Raw genomic sequence first — 22092 nt, 5'->3', positions numbered from 1 at the left:
CATCATGTCATGGATTGATTCCTCTCGAAAGAGAAAAAAAAGGTATAGAAGTAGATGAAAAGAAGTGTGGACTGAAAGCTCTTTCATCACACTTATCAACCATTTGATCCTTTATGGCTTTTGTTGGATTTATATCTCGGAAAGGAATGAACGAATCTTCTTTCCACAATATCCAAGGAGAAAAGAAGAAAATGACGACACACATGATCCGAATCTTCTTCATTGAACAAGCAATCAAGTTCTCATAAATAAAAAGATCAGACTTGTGATCACAAACATGGCAAATGGAGAAAGATTGGATTTTTATTTTCATTTCTATTTATGGATTCTATAAGATCTTATCTAGTAATCCATCTACATTTTCTCTCTCTATCAAGTTTGTCATAGGTAAAAAAATGGATGAGATTGGTTTCATTTTCCCTTATCTGCTCCGCAAGATTATGTTGCGGTAGTTTTATCCTATGGATTACGTATGCATGGATATAGACTTGCCCATCTATATTATGGTGTTCATCTCTTTCTGCCTTACCTGCACCGTGTGTGTTTGTGCGCCATGGCTTTTCCTCAGGTGCTACCTCCCATCGCGTCAATCCTCATCACCTCGCTGCTGCTCCACCTCGCAGCGGCATCTGCTCCTTGCGCCTTCCCGGCCATCTTCAACTTCGGCGACTCTAACTCCGACACCGGAGGGCTGTCCGCCGCCTTCGGCCAGGCCCCGCCGCCCAACGGAGAAACGTTCTTCCGGAAGCCGGCGGGGAGGTACTGCGATGGCCGCGTCATCATCGACTTCATCGGTTCGTATCCCTTCGTTTTTGCGCCCTGTCGAGTCTTGGCAATGGACGAGTACGTACCGGTTTCTTCTTGCTTGGCATTTCAGCAAACAGCTTGGGGCTTCCTCGTCTCAACGCGTATCTCGATTCGATCGGGACCAACTTCTCCCACGGAGCAAACTTTGCGACGGCGGGGTCGACGATAAGGCCACAGAACACGACCTTGTTCCAATCTGGCTTCAGCCCTTTCTCCTTGGACGTGCAGACCTGGCAGTTCTCTCAATTCAAGTCTCGGTCTCAGTCATTTCTCGATCAAGGACTGTTCAAGGATCAACTGCCCAAGAAGGAATACTTCTCTCGAGCTCTGTACACCTTCGACATTGGGCAAAACGATCTCACCGCAGGCTACTTCAGCAACATGACATCGGAAGAGGTCAAGGCATCCATCCCAGATATCCTCGACAAGTTCAGCATAGCTGTAAAGGTAGTAGTAGAAGTACACTTCGATGTTGCTCTCTATCTATGATCACCATTGATGAGCTCTTGTTGCAGAGTATCTACTGGGGGGGAGGAAGGTTCTTCTGGGTACACAACACGGGACCTTTCGGTTGTCTCGCTTACGTTTTGGACCGCCTCCTCCTTAGGGCACCCGAGGTCGATCGTTTCGGCTGCGGGTCGCCCTTCAACGAGGTCGCGCAGCTCTTCAACACGAAGCTCGAGGAGGCCGTCGCCCAGCTGCGGGAGGATCTCCCGCTTGCCGTCTTCACCTTCGTAGATGTCTACTCCGTCAAGTATGAGCTCATAAGCCACGCGACCAAGCACGGTAAGAAGAACGCAGCAGAGATCGATCAGGTGGGCGGTGCATGCTACTGACTTGGGAACTTGCAGGGTTTGAGCTGCCGCTTGTTGCTTGCTGCGGCCATGGCGGCAAGTACAACTACAACGCGAATAATGGCTGCGGGTCGAAGATCACGGTGAACGGTACCGAGGTTGTGATTGGGAAATCATGCAAGGATCCATCGAAGAGGATCGTTTGGGATGGAGTTCACTACACGGAGGCGGCAAACAGATGGGTGTTCGATCAAATAGCAGAAGGGAAGTTCTCAGTTCCACCTACTCCTTTGAGAATGGCGTGCAAAGAGAGGGCTCTTTGAACAGTTAGAAGGAACACACAATAATTAACCTCTCTCAATTTTCTTTATGCAAATGAATGGGTTTATTGTGGGACAGATCCAGCAATTATTGCACGAAGCTAAGGTTTATCAGATTCCATGTGGGAATCTTCAAGAATTATGATATGGGCATAAGGGAAATGAGAACAAATAGATGACAAATTACTACCATGAGAACCAGCTGGCACCTAGTCCAGCTTTGCGACGACGGCATCGACAACTTCTTGAGTTGTGCTGCTACCTCCCAGGTCTTTAGTCCTGTACTTGCCTTCGGCAATAACACGTTTCACGGCAGTCTCTAGTCGATCGGCAAAGGACGGGAACCGCAGATGCCGAAGCATCATAGCAGATGATAGAAGCAGCGCGACCGGATTCGCCTTCTTCTGCTCCATTATTTTCTCATTACCTACGTTGCCTGCCGAAGCACCTTGCTCAAACACTGCATGATCCTGACCAACATTACCTGAAATCCCAGAAAAGGAAAGAAGGATGATCTCATAAGTCGATATCATAACGTTAAGAAAGATTGCAGGACTGACCATCACAAACCAAGTTTACTTGGACTAACATCATGACGATGCTAATGTAATGGTTGGTAGAATCTACAAGGTGCCAGGACCAACTATTATATGCTGGTAATGCATGAGAAAGATGGAGTGCCTGTGACAATTCCATGCCTCATCAAACCATTTTGAGTGGCCTGATTAGGCAAAGCAAGTATGACACACCATTACATAAGACAAAAAAGACATGAATAAGCATATGTAAGCTAAGAATTGCAGACTGCAGCAGTTGGTACCCCAAGAGTGGTAGTTCTGATGCCAAGTTCTTGGCATCTATAATATTCAATATCTATGAATTAATCAAACCACAAAGGTAGCTTAGATCACCGAGGGTCCTGTCCATCAGTAAGAAGAGCAAAAGACCATTATGGAACTTCAACTACTTTGCATGACAGGTCTCTGTTGAAACATCCCAGTGGTCGCACAATTGATGGGCCGAATTCCATGGGTAAGCGTTTTGTAATGGAAATTTGTTCCTAAGTTTTTCAAAATACTTTGCATAACAGAGAATTAAGGGGGCAAAATCAAATTACACATTAGACATTAAAGGATCGTCAACAAACCTCCAGGCATGACACCAGTGCCTCCAGCAATTCCTGCAGCTGTGTTTGCCACCAGATTGCCATAAAGATTTGGTGTGACCTGCAAATGTATTATCCAGTTCAATATGGTGCTGATATTTCATATAAGGGGCACAAGTGGATGATTACCTTAAATGTGTTTGAAAAAGTACAACTCATTTTAAATCTTAATCATGATATACAAGTTTTTCACATTTAGTAAATTAATTATATGATACTCTTAAATGAGATGATCCCACACCCCAACCGATAATTAAAGCATTCACATTTAAGCATGAAATGACTGATATGCTAATGGATTACATGAAGCACTGTAAAAGTAGCATACACTTACTACTGGATTGGCTAACATATGATACATATACAAGAAATGGGTAGATAATCAACGGAAGGCTTTCATATGGCAAATGTACTTTCAACTTTTTAAATCAATCAGTCTTATGATGGATATGAATAAGCTCCTTAATGTTTTGTTTCTATTTTTGTGGGTAATTCTTTTGGAATGAGCCATAGCTTCCTTTTATAGATCACATATTATTATGGTCATAAGTTGTCGAAATTGCACAAAATAATCCATGCATGAACTTATAGCAGTATGTAGGAAGAACTTATAAAAGCCAATGGATGTGTCCATGCCATGTCATGTCCCAGTATTCTAATAATACTTGCATCATATCCCTGTAGTTTCAATGTTTGTTGTTGTATCCCTGGTTATAGGTTATGCACTTTTTAAGTCATACCACAACAACATGATACTGGTGGTAATAAATAACACAGTCCTGAATCTAAAAGAATGATACCAAATCAGCAGAATCTAATTGTGTAATTATTGTATCAACACTTACCAAAACTACAGTTAACTTAAAGGCTCTCTCAACAAAAAATTTCGACTAAAGAATAGAACTAAAAATAACATGCTTAAATTCCAATTACTACTGGAGCATAGAACTTGAAAACACCACAAAACTGGAATAAGCAACGTAATTAGAATTGTAAAGAGTTAAAAACATAAAGAAAAAGAATGCTGCACTTGAAAAGTAAATAAAAAATGAAGTAGCATACCATAACATCAAACTGCTCAGGCTTTGAAACAAGTTGCATACAGCAGTTATCAACAATGATCTCATTATACTTTATCCCTGGATATTTTGTTGCAACCTCACGACATGATTCCAAGAACAGACCGTCTGCAAGCTTCATAATGTTGGCCTTGTGCACTGCTGTGACTTTCTTTCTGTTGTTAAGGTAAGCATACTCAAAAGCATACTTAGCAATTCGCTCAGAGCAGAACTTCGTGATCACCTAGCAAAGATGTTGAGAGGATAAGGAATAAGGAAGAGAGCAAGAAAGAGTTGCACAAATAAATAGCAGAAGATGTATTCAGTCAAGAATAACAGTATACAAAAATCTCTAATTGAAGAATAACTTTGCTATGTGGCTCTCTTAGAGTTAAACAACAAATGGCATCTGACCGTATCAGATAAATAGAAGAATGATCTGACTCCATAAGTAAAGCCAAGAGTTCAAAACTAGCCTATGTAGGAACCACAACTTCAGATGTAGTACAAAGCAAAGACACCATAAAAAAACTAGAGCAAACAAAGCAATCAAATAATAAAGCATAACTACAGCACATAAAATGAAAGGAATGAAGCTAGCAAAACAGAAGACAGTCTTTCATGAATCTTACAGCTGTCCTAAGAGTGCTCACCAGCATGAGATGGACTGCCCAGTCTGGTCGACAGGTGCAACCATACAGGATACAGCTTTGACCGGTCTATCTATCACCATGGCACCATCTCTACATTAATGGTACAAGATTTTTATTCCATATATGCAAACTATTGCCAGCTTTTTTCATGGAACGTTAAAGCAAAGAAGTTTTCCTTTGTACATACAGCCTAGATATCCTGCAGAAAGAGTCAACTAACCTGACAAACAACAGCATTCAAATCTTTGTTCAGCAATCTATCTTATGGTGGAAGTCTGGGTTGTCATGTTAGCAAACATACAGAGGGATCATCACATAAACATTATGTTGGGACAAATTAAGCTGATTTAAGGCATAATAAAAACTTGATAAACAAGCAAGATTGGAATTGATTAGATGAATATGAAGGTGTTACCAACAATAAAAAGTCCAACAGCTCTATTTACTGTGTTTCCATAATAAGATTGGAATCTATTAAATGGATTTTTAATTATTATATCTGAAAATATAGCTGTTACAAAGACTTGCAGACATGTTTAGGCTCTTTGTAACAGATCCAAGAGAGATTATCAACTGAGTACTCCTTTGTGAATCAGGTTCCTACAGAAACTCAAAATAAGTTAAAAACGCATGCAGAGATCCATTATGGCTGTAAAGAAAAAAATTAAAAATTCTCAAAACTATCCAAAAGAAAGGGAGAAAAAGGGCTCTGGACTTGATAAAATCAAACAAGAACTTTGGTCCAACCTAAACCTAATTAATTTTAAATTGCATCAACTTGCTGCCTGCAACAATTATGCACTCAAAACTCTCCATGTTTAAGATTCTAACAAGGTCCAGTGCGTCTTTATCTCATGAAACAAATAAAAGTCATTTTCTGGACACAATTTGTCAAGTTTTGGGCTCTTCTTTCACTTTGACATCAATTGCTATCAATATTAGTTTAATCTTCTTTTTGCACTTATTATCAGTGTAAGGATCAACAAATATGTTGTATTTGTTGCTGCCTCTTTTTGGCTTTTTGATGTGTAGTTGATCAACAAGTTACTACACTGTCTTCAATCTACTCCTGGATTATTCACATGGCAGGATCTCTCAGCGTAGCAGATCTGATATTGACTTGATCTGGTCACTGTAAAACAGTCTTTAAATCTTCTTGTCTCTAATGCCATGCAAATTGCAAAAAGCTCTCCCAGAATCTCTACAATTTTATCACTTTTCTTGTCCAACTATTATCATAATGATCCATCTTTTAATTTTTTGAATCAATTGTTGATGCAGTACAACATTGTGGGATCAACAGATCTGATAGCAGACTAATGCAGTCCCAGGTACACTAGGGAGTTTAGTGTCTGCCTATAAACTTCTTGTTGGAACAAAATTTCAAAGCAAAAATTTCTGTTTATTGGTTACAGAAAGTAGCAAGTTGATGGAATATATATAGCAGAGATGGTTAACAAGGAAATCATAATATATTAATAATTTACAAATAATTGTAGAAAAGAAGATAACAAAGAGTGAGACAGAGCACAAGTAAAGGCTGGTGTTCATATTTTTTTTACTTTCTCATGTAACACATGCTGAGAACAAGGACTTGATCATATGTTTATCACTTGACCTGTTGACCATATGATGTTCCGCACTTCCAGCCCATCCAAAAATCATTTAAAACTGATTTAAACATCAACCAACTAATTCTGTATCCAGGTCACTTAAAGTATGACTACAGAAAATAAAATCAGTATCTTATCACTAAAATCAGCACCATATACTATTTGGGAATCAGCCATGAGTGTGGTAGGTTGATTGTCATATACCAGATAGAAAATCAGCCATAAGAGTATGCTGATTTATGGTCATCCATGTCAACTCATTAAACAAAATTATAGCATGCATAAAGAGCATAAAAGAAAACAACTTCATGTTCACACATTTTGCTCAATCGCCTCACCGCAATCCGACATTATGGTCTTCACCTCCTCATCCTTCACCTCCACCGTATTGTAACCTTTTCCAACAACTCTGGCTCCTCCCACTTGACCACCTATGTGACATCATCCCCAGGACCACCACCTCCAATTTGTCAATACCTAATGATCACTTTTATGAGGTTCAATATGTCATTTTTAATCACGTTCTCTTATCAATCGTGACCAAACATTTCGCAAGAATAAGAGATTCTTAGGCAAACAAACATGAATATAACTTCATACCAGGAGCAAATATTTAATTTTGTCTATTCCAATTGCATTTCTTGTACTTGAATTAGACAAGCCACGAAAAAGGATTCAAAGTGGGGGACTCTGATCATGAAATCAGATGAGTCCCTAACATTATACTCTTAAGCTTTGGTATTTTACCTTTTCCAAGTCCAGATGTATCTTGAATTTCTAATCGTTGGCAGATCTAAAAAATTCGCAAAAGATCTAACGCAATTAAAGTTAAAACCCAAAGCTTGGGAGGATGGAAAGCCACGTACCTTGAGACTCTCTACGACACCAGGAACGACCTCGTGCTCCAGACCGGAGTACTCCCCCTCGGTATTCTCCCTGATAACCACAATATCCACTTTCTCATGCCTGGTCGGCAACCCCTGGAGGTTGAAGCAATGGACGAGCGACGCGTAGAGATCGAGCTCCTTCCTCAGCTGCATGTTGAGGGAGCTAACCCCTCCGCCCAACGGCGTCCTGAGGCCACCCTTGAGACAGACCTTGTTCCTCCGGATCGACTCGATCACCTCCGCCGGCACCGCGGTCATGTCGCCGTGGACCTCGTACGTCTCGAACAAGATCGGCGCGTGCATCGCCTCCATCACCTGCTGCACGGCGCCGGTAACGAGAGGCCCGATCCCGTCGCCGGGGATCAAGGTCACGCGCCTCGGAGCGCCGTCGCCGGGGCGGGGCATGTAGGTGACGGACCGCCGGGGCTCGGCATGGGCTAGCGGCGGCCGCGATGCTCCGCCGTCAGTGGCACCACGGAGGAGGTGGCGGAGAAGCGGCGGGGTTCGCCTCGCCATTGTGAGGGATCTTGGTTATCCGATCCGAGACGTTAGGGTTTCAAGAAAAGGAACCAACCGATGCACAGAGAGATTGTATATGTGTTAAATATTTGCGTTATAATGTGAAGGGTTCTGTGGGCAGATATCTGACGGCGACGAAATAGTCGCATCATATAATAACGGTCAGCGGTCAACGTTATGACATATCGGTTAATCGCCGTAACGCTGATATGATGACCGTTATAGTTGTTAGGGTGTCTCCAGATATAACCCTAAAACCTGTAAATAAATGAATGTATCGACACCGTAACACTCACTCTTCGTAGTTTCCATTCTTTCACCACAAATTAATGCATATATAATATATCATTCAAAGAAGTGTGATATTGGTGGTATGGTTATTGTTACCAAAAGCACAATAAGTTACATCAAAACCTTCCTAATTTCCATTTATAATCGTTCAAACTCTTATAAAAATCATTTTTTGAAACATTAAAATCATAATAATAAAAAATATAAACAAGTCAATTCAAAAACACTATAATCTGACTAAGGCCTTAAGGTTAATTCAGATGAATAATTCGAGGAAGATGAATACACTGTCAATACGAAGCACAAAGATCAAATTAACAATGGTGTAATATGGATACTAAGTTCTTTGATCCCAAAGAATTCAAGGACCTTCAAAAATAAAGGGATGACATTATCTCCATATTAATACCATCATGGCGCCACAGAAATATCATTTATACCAAGTACTCAATATATATTCACAAATTTCTCACTGTCATAAACAAATTACACCATTCTACAACAATTTAGCACAGTCCATCTTGATGATCGTAAAAGGCCGTAATAACAATTATGATATACATGTGAATGTATTTTATGCAAGCATCAAGATCAAGCATATATATACTATGTTACACTACCATCACAACTGCACTACCAAGAGCCTCAGAAGGAAGGTTGTGTCTTAGTACTAGGTTTATAGACTAAGAAATAACTGCTCAATCTAGTTTCATTGCCGATGTCCATCTGGAAGTGGAACAACTTTGTAGAAGTGTACGTTTCTTTGTGGTAAGGACCCATCTTCTTCGTCATCATCGAACTCGAGAAGGTAACTAGCAAAAACAAGAAATCAAACACCAGTCAACATCCTTAAGTTTTGAAGTTATCAGAAGTCCTAAACCAATGCAGAGTTTAAAAGTTGCAAGTGGCCTTGATCAATTTAGAGCAACTATACTGTGCCATTTTTTAAAAGAGAGGGCTCCTGTGGCATACGTTGTGCTCTTAACAACTACTGCTGATCCACAAGATAGGAGGATGAGCGAATGCCAGATTGAACAACAAACAATATAATGAAAGATCCAACAGTAAGCAGAGCGTAGACTATGGAACGTAATTGTTTGAAGTTGAACCACACTGTAAAAGATACAATGACAGGCACTTAGGGACAGGCCACATGGATTCTTTTCAGCCATTGGTTTCTGTTTAGGGCAAAATCACCAAATTCTTGTTAGACGTAAATAGAAAAAATAAAAAATGTGCAGCTGCAATTTGGCAATCATAACGGAGTAATTGGAAAGGTGATAACCACTTGAAATGTTATATTACTGTAAGTACCCGCATATTGGTAACTAAGTGATATTACTCACAAGATGCATGACCATGAGTTGATTTTTTTAATCATATTTTTCCTGCCCAATGTTACATATGTTATATAAACTAGCAAATCACGCAGGTTAAAGCAAATAACAACTGCAGATATCTGTATGAGAAAGGGAATGACACTACAGGATAGCTGACTTACTCATCAGATTTTCTCTGGAAGTTTCCAGCCAGAAGGGAAACCATAATAGAAAAGATAAGTTATAGTCAGTATGTTGCAGCAAATATCATAAATTTGGGAAAATTAGAGAATAATATCTTGCCCATAAACATCTTAAATTAAATATGAAATGAATAAGCTGTGAACATGTTATGGTGTTATACAACAGATGGAAATAACATCTAATAGCTAACTGAAGATTGAACAAAAATTTCTGCTCATCTATCAGGAAATATGTATTGTTAATTTTCTGAGTATTTTCATTAGAAGACACTAGGAAGCATACTTTACTTATAACACACTTATAAGATAGTAAAACTTATTCCAATCCATGCCAAGAAACAAAGTGCTGTGTAAGAAAAATCATTGTTACCATAAAAGACATAATTTAGTTTGCCTTTAATCCCTGGAATTTATTACTGGAAGTAAGTGCATCTTCTTTCTTTTTTCAGCCATAATACCAAATTATTAGGTCAGTAGTCTCCATATGTTGCACCATCCTTATTACTGAAAACTTACACCGTTTAGTTTTGTTGAAGCATTTTTGTTTTATAAGAAATAAATATCTAATGGAAATGGATTATGAATTCCTTGTTAGAGAGGATAAGACAGCAATAAAAAAAAGACTTATTTTCTCAATATGAGGATGAATATAGTTTCATGGGAAAATAAAATTGTATGTTTATATATATTAGGATCAGCAATCAAATGAACCCTCTCTGCTGCCTAATTGTTGTTCATGTTTTTACTGTTCATGTTGAAGGTGACAAATTTAGAAAGGAGTATATATATTCATACACACACACACTCCCCAACCATCTAACAGGCATATTTTATTTACGTATGCGGAACACCAGGTATGGCAAATGGTCCAGACAGATGCTAGTGAAATTTATGATGAAAATATCTGAAGAGGTAGCTCTCACTGTCAAATTAATGGACTTCTTTGATTAAATAACTATAAAATAGAGTGGTAATGGCAAAGATTGCTTTACTGCATGAAGGCATGCTGATACCTTTCTGACATGGTTCAATCCGATACTGTGCCAGTCAGCATGCCTTTGTGCCAACCAGCATAGGCCATGAAAAAGGCCTACAAATACATTAGTACCTTTTGCATGGGTTAGTGTCATGCCAATTCTTTTCATTAGTTTCCAACCAAGCTGACACATGCCAATCAATATAACAGTCCTTGCTAACAGGGAAACTACTGGATAATTTACCTTGCGGTGAGAATTGACCACAGTTGCCTTATACAAAGCTGTAGTTCCAGGATAGACCGCCAAGACATGTCTGCCTGGTGGGAAATCTGGTGCACTAGAAGGATCATTTTTCTTTGGAAAAGGAATAATGTGTGACATAGGCAGCTTGTACTTCCTGAAATGGAGTAAAGAAATACATCAGAAAGACATTGGTCAATCTTCATTAATCTATTATGTCAAGCAATCGTTCAAAATACCATAATCATATCTATTAGGTCTATCCTAACTGCTTGTTTTCAGTTAATTATTGCAGGCTTCCTCAATGCAATGATGAATTCAGTAACTACAAAAAACCATACAATGAGAGATTTTCATTACTCTTCCAGAGTGCTGAAAGAAAACAAAGCCAGATGGTTAACAGTTAAACACTACAAGTGCATCAATGACTCAAGAAAGTGTGGTTCTCCATACAACTTGTCACATAAAAGTTCAAATCTAAGAACTCTCACTATGCCTTTACAAGGGAAAAAGAAGAGTTTGTACATTTTCAGAAAGATAGATCTACAAGTTAAAATTATAATTTTATGAAAGAAGGCACACAATATCTGTAGAAGCAGGAGATGAGGACCAGATAATTCAATGAATGAAAAGGTTTTTCAAACACAAATGAACAGAGAAATTCATTGTTATAGCAGCCAATGTTCAGGATGGCCTATTGAAGGTACAACCGGAAAGTTAAAAACATAACAGTAGATATTGATTAGAGCAAAACAAAAACAAAAGAGTTGCTACCAAGCAAAAAGAATCATTTAATCATTGTTCAAGATTTAGTTTCAAAGAGTGAGAACAAATAATCAGTTTGAATTAGTATTATGAATTAAAGTGGATGGAAAAACAAACACATACTAATATTTTCAAGGCAAATAATGTAAATTTTAGGAGTAAAAAATCATCCTTCTATTAAATAGAAAAAAATGCAGAAGACAGAAAATATGCGGCTTATGCAAATTAGTGAGGCAATTGTTCCAATCTTTGATAAATTTGGAGCCTACAAGCTAGGTTTCACTTACTGGCCTTATAAAAACAACCTTACTCCAGGGTATTATGGTCATTCAGGACCTTGGACAATAGAATAAACCAGGTAAAATTGAGTTGAACATCTTTTTTTGATAAAAACCAACTCGAACAGGCGGTCCTTACAGTTCAACGGTCAGTGATTATTTCTTGCAGTGACATTGAGATTAGGGCATTTTTCACCAGTACACATGTTAATAATAGATTTCCTGTATTGTGGGTTGCAGATAGTATCAAGTATGCATGTTTTATTTTAAAATATTACAAGAATATAACATAACATTATATGGCACCAGTTTCATTTCTCGCTCTGAGTATCCCGAGATCATACTTAGGAAAAAATAATAATAATATCAGGCTTCTTTTATAGTTCCAATTCTTTTAGTTGCCCTGTACATGGATGACTTATAATGACCAAACTCGACATGTGGAGTAAGAACTCATAATAAATACTGAATTGTACTGATCTTATAGTTAGTCACTTTCTTTTATCACTCTATCAGACTAACACATAACTATGTGCTTAATTAGTCACTGCACAGACCAGAGAGACAATATGGAAATTCAAATTTAAATATAAAATTGTATATGTTGTTTGGGCAAGAAATGCAGACATCTGTTGATGAGTGGTGTCTCAAACACTCTTCCCGCAATATCTAGCATAAACATGTGTATGCACATGAAAATAGAATCGTTTGTCATTTTCTTCCAAGAAAAAAACTTAGAAGTTCCAAATCACTCAAAGATTTCTCACGAAGTGGAGTATGATCTAGCATTCTGTAGTTATCTCAATTAATTTTCCATATTTAATAAAATCTGTGAAATAGAAGACACTACCTTTGTGCACTTTCTTCATCGTCACCAGGTTCCTCATCAAAAACTTCAAATCTGCATGTTTTATAAGACAAGAAATTAAGGATCAAAAATAATTTCCACATAAGTTGATATCCAGAGTTGGACTAAGATAAAGCTCTACCAATGACTATAATCAAAAACATATTAGCAGGTAATAGTGAATCTATCACCAAGGATGAACATCTGATATAAGCATCTAAAAGTTTGCATATTGAAAAATAATCATAGGCATGAACACAATGTACATATAAGAACAATAAAAGGCATCCTAGAGGTGAAGCACAACAAATTGGAAAGAGAAAAGAGCTAAAAAGCTTCTTAGTAAAATTAACTAGAATAAATATCGCAATACCTTAAGGACATCTGGCAAACAAGAAATCAAAGTGATATCATTTTTGATGCATGGTGAGGTCTTCTGGCAAACAGCTTTTGTGTGACAACAGTTGTGGATACATGACAGTTTGTTAGGCTCAAGAAAGACAAATTTATACAACAAATTTTATGGGTCTGTACAGCAAGTTGAGGCTAATACTACAAATCAACATTAAGTAGAAACCATAATGGACTCTTAGATTTGTTTGCTTTAATCTATAGCACTCTATCATTATGATGAAGATTGCTAAAGCTATTCGTGTTCGATGTGAGACGTCAAACGAGTAGTACATAAACATGACCATGGACTATCATTGCATGTCTAGGTATTGGAGGAACAAGGTCTCCTCTCAACTAAATGAAACAGATGCATTTGGACTACCAAATAAAGACATTTGTCTCAATCTTTTTGAAACATGACTGAAGAGCATTTTATTTGTTAAAATATGCATGAACCAAGGAGATTGTTCTAGAATATGAATGTTGACCATTTTGATTACGTGCATGAGAATTTGCTGAAACATTGAACAAGAAGCTTAAGAATAAGATGTTATTGCATTTCAAATGATGTTTGCTTATAATACCAAGGCCAATTTGTGTGCCAGCAATGCGCACAAGAGCGCTAAAGTTGAAAAACCCAGTTCTGGAAATCAATACTGTCAGCATGAAATGTTTCACCCAACACTTATTTTAAGTGCAATGCAGTGTGGCACTGACCAGCAAGCATGATAGGTGCAGTATTTAAACTATGTGGACTACCAACCAGCACAAACATGCTACATGAGAATTTAATGTTCTAATCCCAGACATTAGACTTCTTTGAATATGCTTATGAGTTAAGCTGAAGCTTAGTCAGAAGAAGTATCCACTTTTTGGCACAAAAAAGTCCACCAGTGTATTTTGTTTGCAGAAGACTTTATGAACAAATAACCAACCAATAAGGTCAATGATTTTTGGATAAAAAGAGAACCCAAACAAGACAAAGCATCAGAGCTTAACTTATTGCATATATTTGCTAAGTAACAAAATTTCATGGATACTCCCAATAGCATTTGAATTTCCATCCTTCAAGAAGAAATACATCAATATCTACCATATAAAAAGATAACCTCATTGCATACTCTTGCGACTGGTTCATAATTGACCATGTTCCATTTGTTATTTTATTTGGTATAAAACTAAGCTATTTTAATTTTTAAAGCACAAAGCAATGAAGTTAGCATTAGGCCTCTTCCTTCCCAGTCCAGTCTGCTTTATATAACTCATTAAAGCACATTACACTATGTAAAGAATATGGAATTCAGAATGTAACAAAAGTTCAATTAAATAATCTGGTTAACAATCAAGCTAATACAATGTAAGATGCAGAAGGCTTACTCCTTTGTATCCTTGTCAAAATTTATAACTTTCACAATAAACCACTCATCTTTTTCAGCATCATCAGATGAGACCCTAGCTGCCACCTGAAAAATAAAAAGTGCTTCTAGAGATACTAAAATTGAATGAAAGTTGATTAACCAGAAATATGTCTCTTTTGAGCACTTGTCCATAATAGAAATAATCATTGAAGAGGAGTGACTTAAGTCATAAAGCAGAGAAGCCTATGTGCATGACATAACAAAAAAGCATTAAAAGATTTCTCCAGTTCTTGCTAAAGAACATCTAATTCATTTCAAAAAAGTTTAATCTTATAAAACATTTTCTCACCTTCCTACAGGAAAAAAATTACCTTAGACCCTTCCAATATTTTCTTTGCACAAAATGTTATTAAGAACAAGCTAACTAACAGATGCTACGTCAGTTTTACACTATTTTAGACAGGCATTTTAATGTCAGTTTGGCTTTTAGCTCTATCAGACAAGAACCCAGAATGTCAAACTTGCTCCAGCTGGTCTAAGACTGATCATCCTCCACCTTGCTGCTTGTTCTAACCCGGCTCTTTGTTATTTTTCATCTTGACTTGACAGCAAAATCTAGGAGCATATCTCCTCCATGAAAACCAAATTCCTTGCAGATTTTTTAACTGAAACTGTTAAAGTAAATTATTAGCTTTCTCTTATGACACTGGCCAATCAATGCTTTCAGAAAATGAAAAAGAGGATTAGTTATATGTGCTCATTGCATAAGGTACAAAACAGTCATGGTTAACATATTCCCAAGCAAGGTCTGTCATACCGAAGCATACCGCCCGTACTGGGTGGTACGTACCGGTCCGATAGGTTACCGGTACGCGGACCGCCCGGTACCACTACAGTGTTACAGTAGTACTGTAGCACTGCTACAGTATGAAAAAAAAATATATAAAATTATTCGATACGCCAGGATGTACCGCTTGGTATGCCCTGATATATCACCCGGTACACCGGTACCATACCATACCGAGCTCGGGTCGAAATACCGGTACGGTACGATACGGCGAACCTTGTTCCCAAGAACAAGAATCAAGTCTCTGGACCCGTATTACACTCACATTTACCATACTTATCATCTTTTGTCAATCATCTGTTATCAAAACAGATCTCTAGTGGCTTTAGACAGGCAAGGTTTAACCATACATCGCATGTCAGCATGGTAAATAGCAGCCTCAACAGCCACATGCCAATATCTATGTTCCTATGCAATTCATTCTATGTACGAGTCATCACTCACTTTTCCCACTGGTTAAGTTCCTGGAAAGCCAAATTCTTGCATCAAATATCTTTAATCACATATATTTGCATCTTATGGATTTTGCTGTTCTGTGCTTATACAGAACACAATTTGATCTTCTCTGGTCAACTGCTATAACTTAAACTGCTACTAAGAAAAATTCAAGAACAAAACACAGTTGCATCTTGCCTAAGAATTCCACAAGGAACAAGCTAGCCCTCCTGAAACTTCTCGAGAAAATTTCATTCATGCACATGATTTCAGATCATAAATGTGATTCTTTACCAGGCTCTAGCAAGATCATTTACATGATCAAGCACAAATTTGTCATGTCTGAAACTAACTAGATATTCAGCATCAGCAGCACTTATACTATTCAAACTTGGACAACAGTATTCAGGAAAAACAGGATTAAATTTAGTTTAAATACATATCCACTTCTTTTATCTGTTTGGTCCATATCAGTATACAGAACTTGAACACTAGAGAAATACTCGGCAACAGGTCAAGTTTTTCCTGAGTCCAGACCAGAATTTTACTAAAGAATATGCATATATTTAAAAACCTGCATCGTATCTTGATTTCCTTCCAAAATATACACGTTAAACACCACTTCCATACTCAAGGGGTTGCTAGATTTGAGCTTTTACTTGTAAGTGGCAAGCCATACTCAATTAAGCATATATGAGTTCACTGTTGGTACTCATGTTTAACCAAGTCTTGACAATTTCACTACATCACTGAGTAAGCATCAGTTTATCAATTAATATTTTTCTTGGAGTGAACCTAAATTTATTCACCATACTGCAGCCCATAATTTGGCCTTTACACAGAGATTTCAGTGTCTTTTAGTTGGTGCAAACAACCATATGTTCTTCCATGACTAACCACCTAGAATTTCTCAAGTGACCACAAGAACTCTGAAACATAAGAGATGAGCTAAATCAAAGAACTTATGTGAAGCAGATTATTCCCAGAAAGAGGTCAGCAATGATATAGACCATCTTATATACAGTACCAATAGAGGTCTAGCATGTGTACCTGTTCACCCTTCAGGTTAGCAGCATGCTCAAGTTGGCTTCTCATAGATGCAGTAGGAGGAAATCTTGCAATATCTGAATCGGACTTCATCCGCTTCTTTTTCTGCTCACTTACTTCTGCAGTGAATCATCATCAACTTGACTAATAAAAATAAACAGAAACAAAATGCTTATGTAGTAAGATTTGAGCATGAAATTATAGTGTTAGTAATAGTAATCTTTTGAGTTTCAATGATAATTTTGTCAATGATATTCTCAGAATAAAAGTTTCCTATCCAACCATCAAACATATTCAAAATAAGAATCAATAAACCGAAAGATTTGTCAACCACACATGGGTTCACAATCCAAGGATTATGTCACTCTTCGTATGTAATGAAATACAACAGAAAAAGTTCTTACTGTCCAAAAAATCATGGAACAAGACTAAATGATCACATATGTAATCTTATGTTTTTCTGGAGCAGTATACACAAGAAAAAGGAAGCACAGGTAATAAGCCAACAGGAGACGGCAGCAATTTACTGTCAAACAAAGTCATTTTGGTTGGCCATTTCAAAGACATCATATATATGTAATGGACAATTTCTCTATAACCAAGAAAAACTAAAGTAGCAAAAATATTAACTTGACATTTAAAGATACTAGAAGAGATGTTTAGCTATCTGACAGTAAAAATATCACCATAGCCTTAAACTCAAACTACTAAAACAAAACAAAAATTGAATCAAACTTGGACAAAGTTGCAATTATCGTAAGGAACCAACAATCTGCAAATTATATTTACAGGTCATTTTGTGAAGCTGCATTAGATGGCAAGATAACATCCTGCCTAGACCCTCAAAATTTAAAGTGGAACTTTCGATAAGCTTAACCGATACCAAGAAAAAAGTGAAACACAATAAACTAACTAAAACAGGAAAACCTGAAACATGTTGTCCTTACCGATTTTTTTCCTTTGCGCAGCTGAAAGTCCAGATTGTAGTAAAGCATCAAGCTGACTCATCAATGCATTTGAAGCACTAAAGCATAAAATTATTTAAAAATGTCAGATCAAAGAAATATTGAGAATATTACAACCAACCACCACAATTTTGAAAATAATGCAACATGTACTACATAGATAATCTTGTTGTCCTGACATAATAGAATGTGCATATCCACTTAAGCGAACTATAAGGGTTCCAGCTTCTGAAAAAAAGCCCCCTTAAGAGTCCCCTTATATTCACATGATATTATAGCAGCTGACCTTCCAATAGTATTTATTTGTTTACATTGATGATTCCACTCTTTTCAGTTGATGATGTAGGACCAACCAATAATGCCTACATGTTCCATGGGGCCTATTCGCAGATGACAAAAATTCCGATTGCAATAGAAAACAGCCAAGAACTTTAAGGAAACATGTTTTATGAGACATGTTTCATAAGAAGAATAAAGAAAGAAAATAATAGTAATAGCATTGAAAGTTGCCTTATGACAGAAAGTTCTATGAGCAACGACAAATGTACCTTCTCTTTAGTTACCAGTCATAAAATTACACGTTTCATAGAAAAATATCTCCCCTTTACATAACTAGAATCAAGCACGGCAAATTTTTAAATTTCAGACTAATGTAAACTCCTGAGAAGTGAAGGAAAAAGGTTTGCCTATCCTAAACCTGACCTTTCAACAATAGCCCAAATATATGCACTACGAACAAAGACATAATCATATAACAAATAAATCTAAATTATTTTATTGGCAGCAGTTTGCATCTGCCAAACAGAAGCTCAATCTTGAAATTTTTTAAACACCATCAAACACTCAGTAACTGCTCTTATGAAATATGATTATATGAAGTAGCACATAAGCATATATTCTGGTTTGTCCTTGTGATGATTCTGTGGTTGAATTGTTCTGATTCAGTGTGCTTGGTATTTACATATGTATTTTTAAGCAATACGAGAAGGCAGCTGTTTAAAATGAGAATGTCAATTGTCCTCTATTTTAAGTGTATGCTCAAGATACTCATTAGGTGTGATTTGAGAATACAAAATTGAACAAAAAAATGATAAAATTGTAGTGATTTGTTTGAAGTGTTTAATGGAAAAATCCCCCCAAAAAAGAAACATGCATGCACAAAATTCTCACCATTTTGCACTAATTAGCACATTTAACGACTAGGACTTGAATGAAAGTCTTCAAATTAATCTTTATAAACAAAAAACAATAGGAAGAGAACGAATCAATTAAAATTTTCAATTCCATTATATGTTATTCTATGTAACGCAGCTGAAGGCTCATTTGTACAATGTGACAAATAGATAAAGAAAAGGTTTCATCTACATCCAGAAACAACAGAAGTCATGTTCAGAATCATTTTCTTCAACAAGGAAACAACATCAATCAACAAGCACAAGCAGCAAAATGCATGCGTAAGGCATTCTCATAAAAATGCTAAATATTAGCAGATGTTTTCATGATTAAAAGAACTTTGTCATTAATTAAACTTTGAAAAACCAACGTGATGCTGAAAAAAATTATACTCAAAAGTTTTAGATGAACTATCCATTTACATGCACAACAGTACAACCTTTTGGTAAATAAAAATTGATATGGAATTTGAAAGTTTCGTTCTTAGTGTATACCTGACTTCATTTTCAGACAACTCTTTGGCCTGACAATACAGTTGTCTGAGCTTGATTAATATGGCATCCGATGCCTCCAGAGCTAGATACATCACAGATAGAAACATCAAAACATCTAGGAACAGAGAAGATATGTACCACTCCAACAACAACTATATAACCACATCGAAACAATGATAGTGACAGCAAGTTAACAGGACAAATCTAATAACTAATACGAAAAAGTGGACTAAAGTGCACAAATTCAGTGTTCGCAAGGCATTATTTTATCAACTTATAGATGTTTGCGGACCTTGTAGATCATGCCAAAAATGCAATACTCGGAACTCCTATCAGCAAATTTGTTAATTTATAGGCAATACCTGCTTCAGATCATGCTTCAGTAAACAATTTGTACTCTTTCCAGTAAAAACAAAAAAGAAACGAGAGGAATTGACATTTGCCATATGCGCTCTAGCGAGACCGAAGGCTTTCATCCCCCAGATGTTGCAGTGTGCAAAACACGACAGGCAAACCTCAACACAACGCCTTGTGGAAGAGAAGCAAGACAAGAATCAAGGCAGAAAGCAACAGAAATCAACAATGGCTCGAAAGGAGACGCAGCACTAACAACTCAAGAAGCAAAATGCTGTTTTTGTTGTTGCTATTGTGAAAGGGGGCGAAGAGAAGGATAGGGGGTGAAGTACTGGATTGTAGCTTCTTGTGGATCTTGTTGATCTCCTGGTGGACCTCCTCCTGTTCCTTGCGGAGCTGGTCCAGCTCCTTGGACTTGTCCAGCAGCACGCTGATCTCGATTCCCGACATCCCTCCCGCCCTCCGCTTGTGCTGCCCGGCCCGATCGATGCCGAAACGAGGGTTTGGTGAGCCAGAACCCCACGCTCGATGCGCGCGCGACGCGATCCCAAAAGCAGCTTGCGGGTTTATTTTGGGCGTCCGCGCGGTGTCAACGACTGCTCGCCGGCACGATGCGATGCGATACGACGCGAAGGCCGAGATGGGCTTCCGAAAGGTCGCGGTGCTCCACAACCCCTCGGCTGTCCCTCTCACAGCGCAATTCAGGGAAGTCTTACGACAGTGGACCCTAAAAGTACTGGGGACCATGGTGACGTGGGTAAAATTCATCACATCAGTGGACATCAAACCTGTAGCCTGCCTCGGCTGGCACAGCGGAGCAACCCCGAGCAGCGTGTTCGTTTCGGCTGGGTCGAGAGTGGAAGAAAGCCCAAATTCATGTCGTCGTCAGCCAATTTGCGAACGATTCGATCATCACATCGTGAATATATATATACAAACACATATATATACATATATATATGTATGTATATATATATATATATATATATATATATATATATATATATATGTGTATATATGTATATATGTATATGTATACATGTATACATATACATGTATACATGTATACATGTATACATATACATGTATACATGTATACATGTATACATATACATGTATATATATATACACATATATACATACATATATATATACACATATATATATATACATATATATATACATATATATATACATTTATATATACATATATATATATATATGTATATATATATATATACATATAATGGATACTATATTGGAAAACGATTCAAGCTGCAAAATTCATGAAATGTTTTTTTACTATATTGTAACATTTTTTTGAGTTTAAAAATATCTTACAATTACATTGAAGGATTTAGAGGAAGTCAAAATTTTGGAGGTGGAGAGTGACCTACCATTGATACTCTATTTTGTGCTCTAAAGAGGAAGGGTTTTATTGCACTAGAATTGTGAAGTAATTTAAATAGTTTCTACATTTGGAAAAATATATATATTAATATCATGCACAATGAATGTTAATAAAGGATTGGAGTATATTTTGTTGTTAGGATCAAAATTACATTCCACACTCAATTTTGTCTCATGTTTTATTTATGATTAGATTGCTCTATCATCATTACTTTGAGCATATATATATATATATATATATATATATTAGCTCACATGATTTGGGTCAACAAGTAGGTTAATGACATTGTGTAATAGATGAGAGAAAATATTCTAAAAATTGGCTTACAGATTCATGATCTATAATTTATTTAAGAATAATTTTGGCCGAAACGGATTGATTATTTATTCATTTGAACATTGATCACATTTTTTTATGGATAGAAGTAGACTAAATAACTGATAAAAATACAAATAAAAATAAGAAAATATTAAGACATATGCAAATAAATATCAAAATTTGTTATTATATTAAATCGCATGATCATTTTTCATTATTTTACTTTTATTGTATTTTTTTAGACATATTTTAAATATACAATATGATTTTAAAGTGCATGAATTTTATGTTAATTTTTTTACCACCCATAATTTAAAAACGAATATATTATATTAAATCTTATATATTATATGTATTTTTATATCGATATTATTTTAAAAAATAAATATAATTTCGTAATTTAACAACATTGTAACGATATAATTATAAATTAAAACAAAATGAATTTGAGTCACATGAGATTAGTTGTAATTGCTGATTTTAGGGACATTTGTAGTTCAATTTTGATGTACTTTGATTTTGATTCTCCAATCAACTATAACACAATCACCTTATTATTAT

General features: G+C 36.7%; 3 protein-coding genes across 5 annotated transcripts; 1 reads left to right on the top strand and 2 right to left on the bottom strand.

Annotated features, from left to right (window-relative positions):
• Positions 1 to 477: 477 nt before the first annotated feature.
• On the top strand, positions 478 to 1997 carry LOC103989291 (GDSL esterase/lipase At3g26430). 2 transcript variants are annotated; one of them, XM_065188720.1, is made up of 4 exons: positions 478 to 794; positions 878 to 1257; positions 1323 to 1593; positions 1659 to 1997. In XM_065188720.1, exons 1-4 carry the CDS (start codon positions 554 to 556, stop codon positions 1922 to 1924), a joined length of 1158 nt encoding a protein of 385 aa, XP_065044792.1. In that variant the 5' UTR covers positions 478 to 553; the 3' UTR covers positions 1925 to 1997. The 2 variants fall into 2 exon arrangements, with proteins under 2 accessions (XP_065044792.1, XP_009406370.2); XM_009408095.3 differs by having other exon boundaries at positions 481 to 794; positions 878 to 1254.
• LOC135676963 (isocitrate dehydrogenase [NAD] regulatory subunit 1, mitochondrial-like) lies at positions 1949 to 7897 on the bottom strand. The gene is made up of 4 exons (XM_065188721.1): positions 7277 to 7897; positions 4149 to 4388; positions 3069 to 3147; positions 1949 to 2405 (listed from the first exon to the last, which is right to left on the bottom strand). The coding sequence occupies exons 1-4, from the start codon at positions 7811 to 7813 to the stop codon at positions 2131 to 2133; spliced, it is 1131 nt and encodes a 376-aa protein (XP_065044793.1). The 5' UTR covers positions 7814 to 7897; the 3' UTR covers positions 1949 to 2130.
• Positions 7898 to 8562: 665 nt separating this feature from the next.
• Positions 8563 to 20685, bottom strand: LOC135676962 (SAGA-associated factor 29 homolog A-like). 2 transcript variants are annotated; one of them, XM_065188716.1, is made up of 9 exons: positions 20135 to 20685; positions 19449 to 19530; positions 17764 to 17840; positions 16820 to 16935; positions 14507 to 14592; positions 12740 to 12790; positions 10850 to 11003; positions 9609 to 9622; positions 8563 to 8919 (listed from the first exon to the last, which is right to left on the bottom strand). In XM_065188716.1, exons 1-9 carry the CDS (start codon positions 20583 to 20585, stop codon positions 8817 to 8819), a joined length of 1134 nt encoding a protein of 377 aa, XP_065044788.1. In that variant the 5' UTR covers positions 20586 to 20685; the 3' UTR covers positions 8563 to 8816. The 2 variants fall into 2 exon arrangements, with proteins under 2 accessions (XP_065044788.1, XP_065044789.1); XM_065188717.1 differs by having other exon boundaries at positions 16820 to 16932.
• Positions 20686 to 22092: the final 1407 nt, after the last annotated feature.

Source organism: Musa acuminata, chromosome BXJ1-6 (genome assembly GCF_036884655.1).
Source record: "Musa acuminata AAA Group cultivar baxijiao chromosome BXJ1-6, Cavendish_Baxijiao_AAA, whole genome shotgun sequence".
Classification (NCBI taxonomy): domain Eukaryota; kingdom Viridiplantae; phylum Streptophyta; class Magnoliopsida; order Zingiberales; family Musaceae; genus Musa; species Musa acuminata.
This window is presented reverse-complemented; position numbering and strand designations above follow the sequence as displayed.

Coding starts and splice junctions, on each gene's coding strand:
- LOC103989291 (XM_065188720.1), top strand. CDS start 554: ATGGCTTTTCCTCAGGTGCTACCTCCCATCGCGTCAATCCTCATCACC. Junction 795..877: donor CGTCATCATCGACTTCATCG/GTTCGTATCCCT, acceptor TTGGCATTTCAG/CAAACAGCTTGGGGCTTCCT. Junction 1,258..1,322: donor TCAGCATAGCTGTAAAGGTA/GTAGTAGAAGTA, acceptor CTCTTGTTGCAG/AGTATCTACTGGGGGGGAGG.
- LOC135676962 (XM_065188716.1), bottom strand. CDS start 20,585: ATGTCCACTGATGTGATGAATTTTACCCACGTCACCATGGTCCCCAGT. Junction 16,936..17,763: donor TGCGCAAAGGAAAAAAATCG/GTAAGGACAACA, acceptor GATTCACTGCAG/AAGTAAGTGAGCAGAAAAAG. Junction 14,593..16,819: donor CTAACCTGAAGGGTGAACAG/GTACACATGCTA, acceptor TTTATTTTTCAG/GTGGCAGCTAGGGTCTCATC.
- LOC135676963 (XM_065188721.1), bottom strand. CDS start 7,813: ATGGCGAGGCGAACCCCGCCGCTTCTCCGCCACCTCCTCCGTGGTGCC. Junction 3,148..4,148: donor CTGAGCAGTTTGATGTTATG/GTATGCTACTTC, acceptor ATACATTTGCAG/GTCACACCAAATCTTTATGG. Junction 2,406..3,068: donor CACTGGTGTCATGCCTGGAG/GTTTGTTGACGA, acceptor CTGGGATTTCAG/GTAATGTTGGTCAGGATCAT.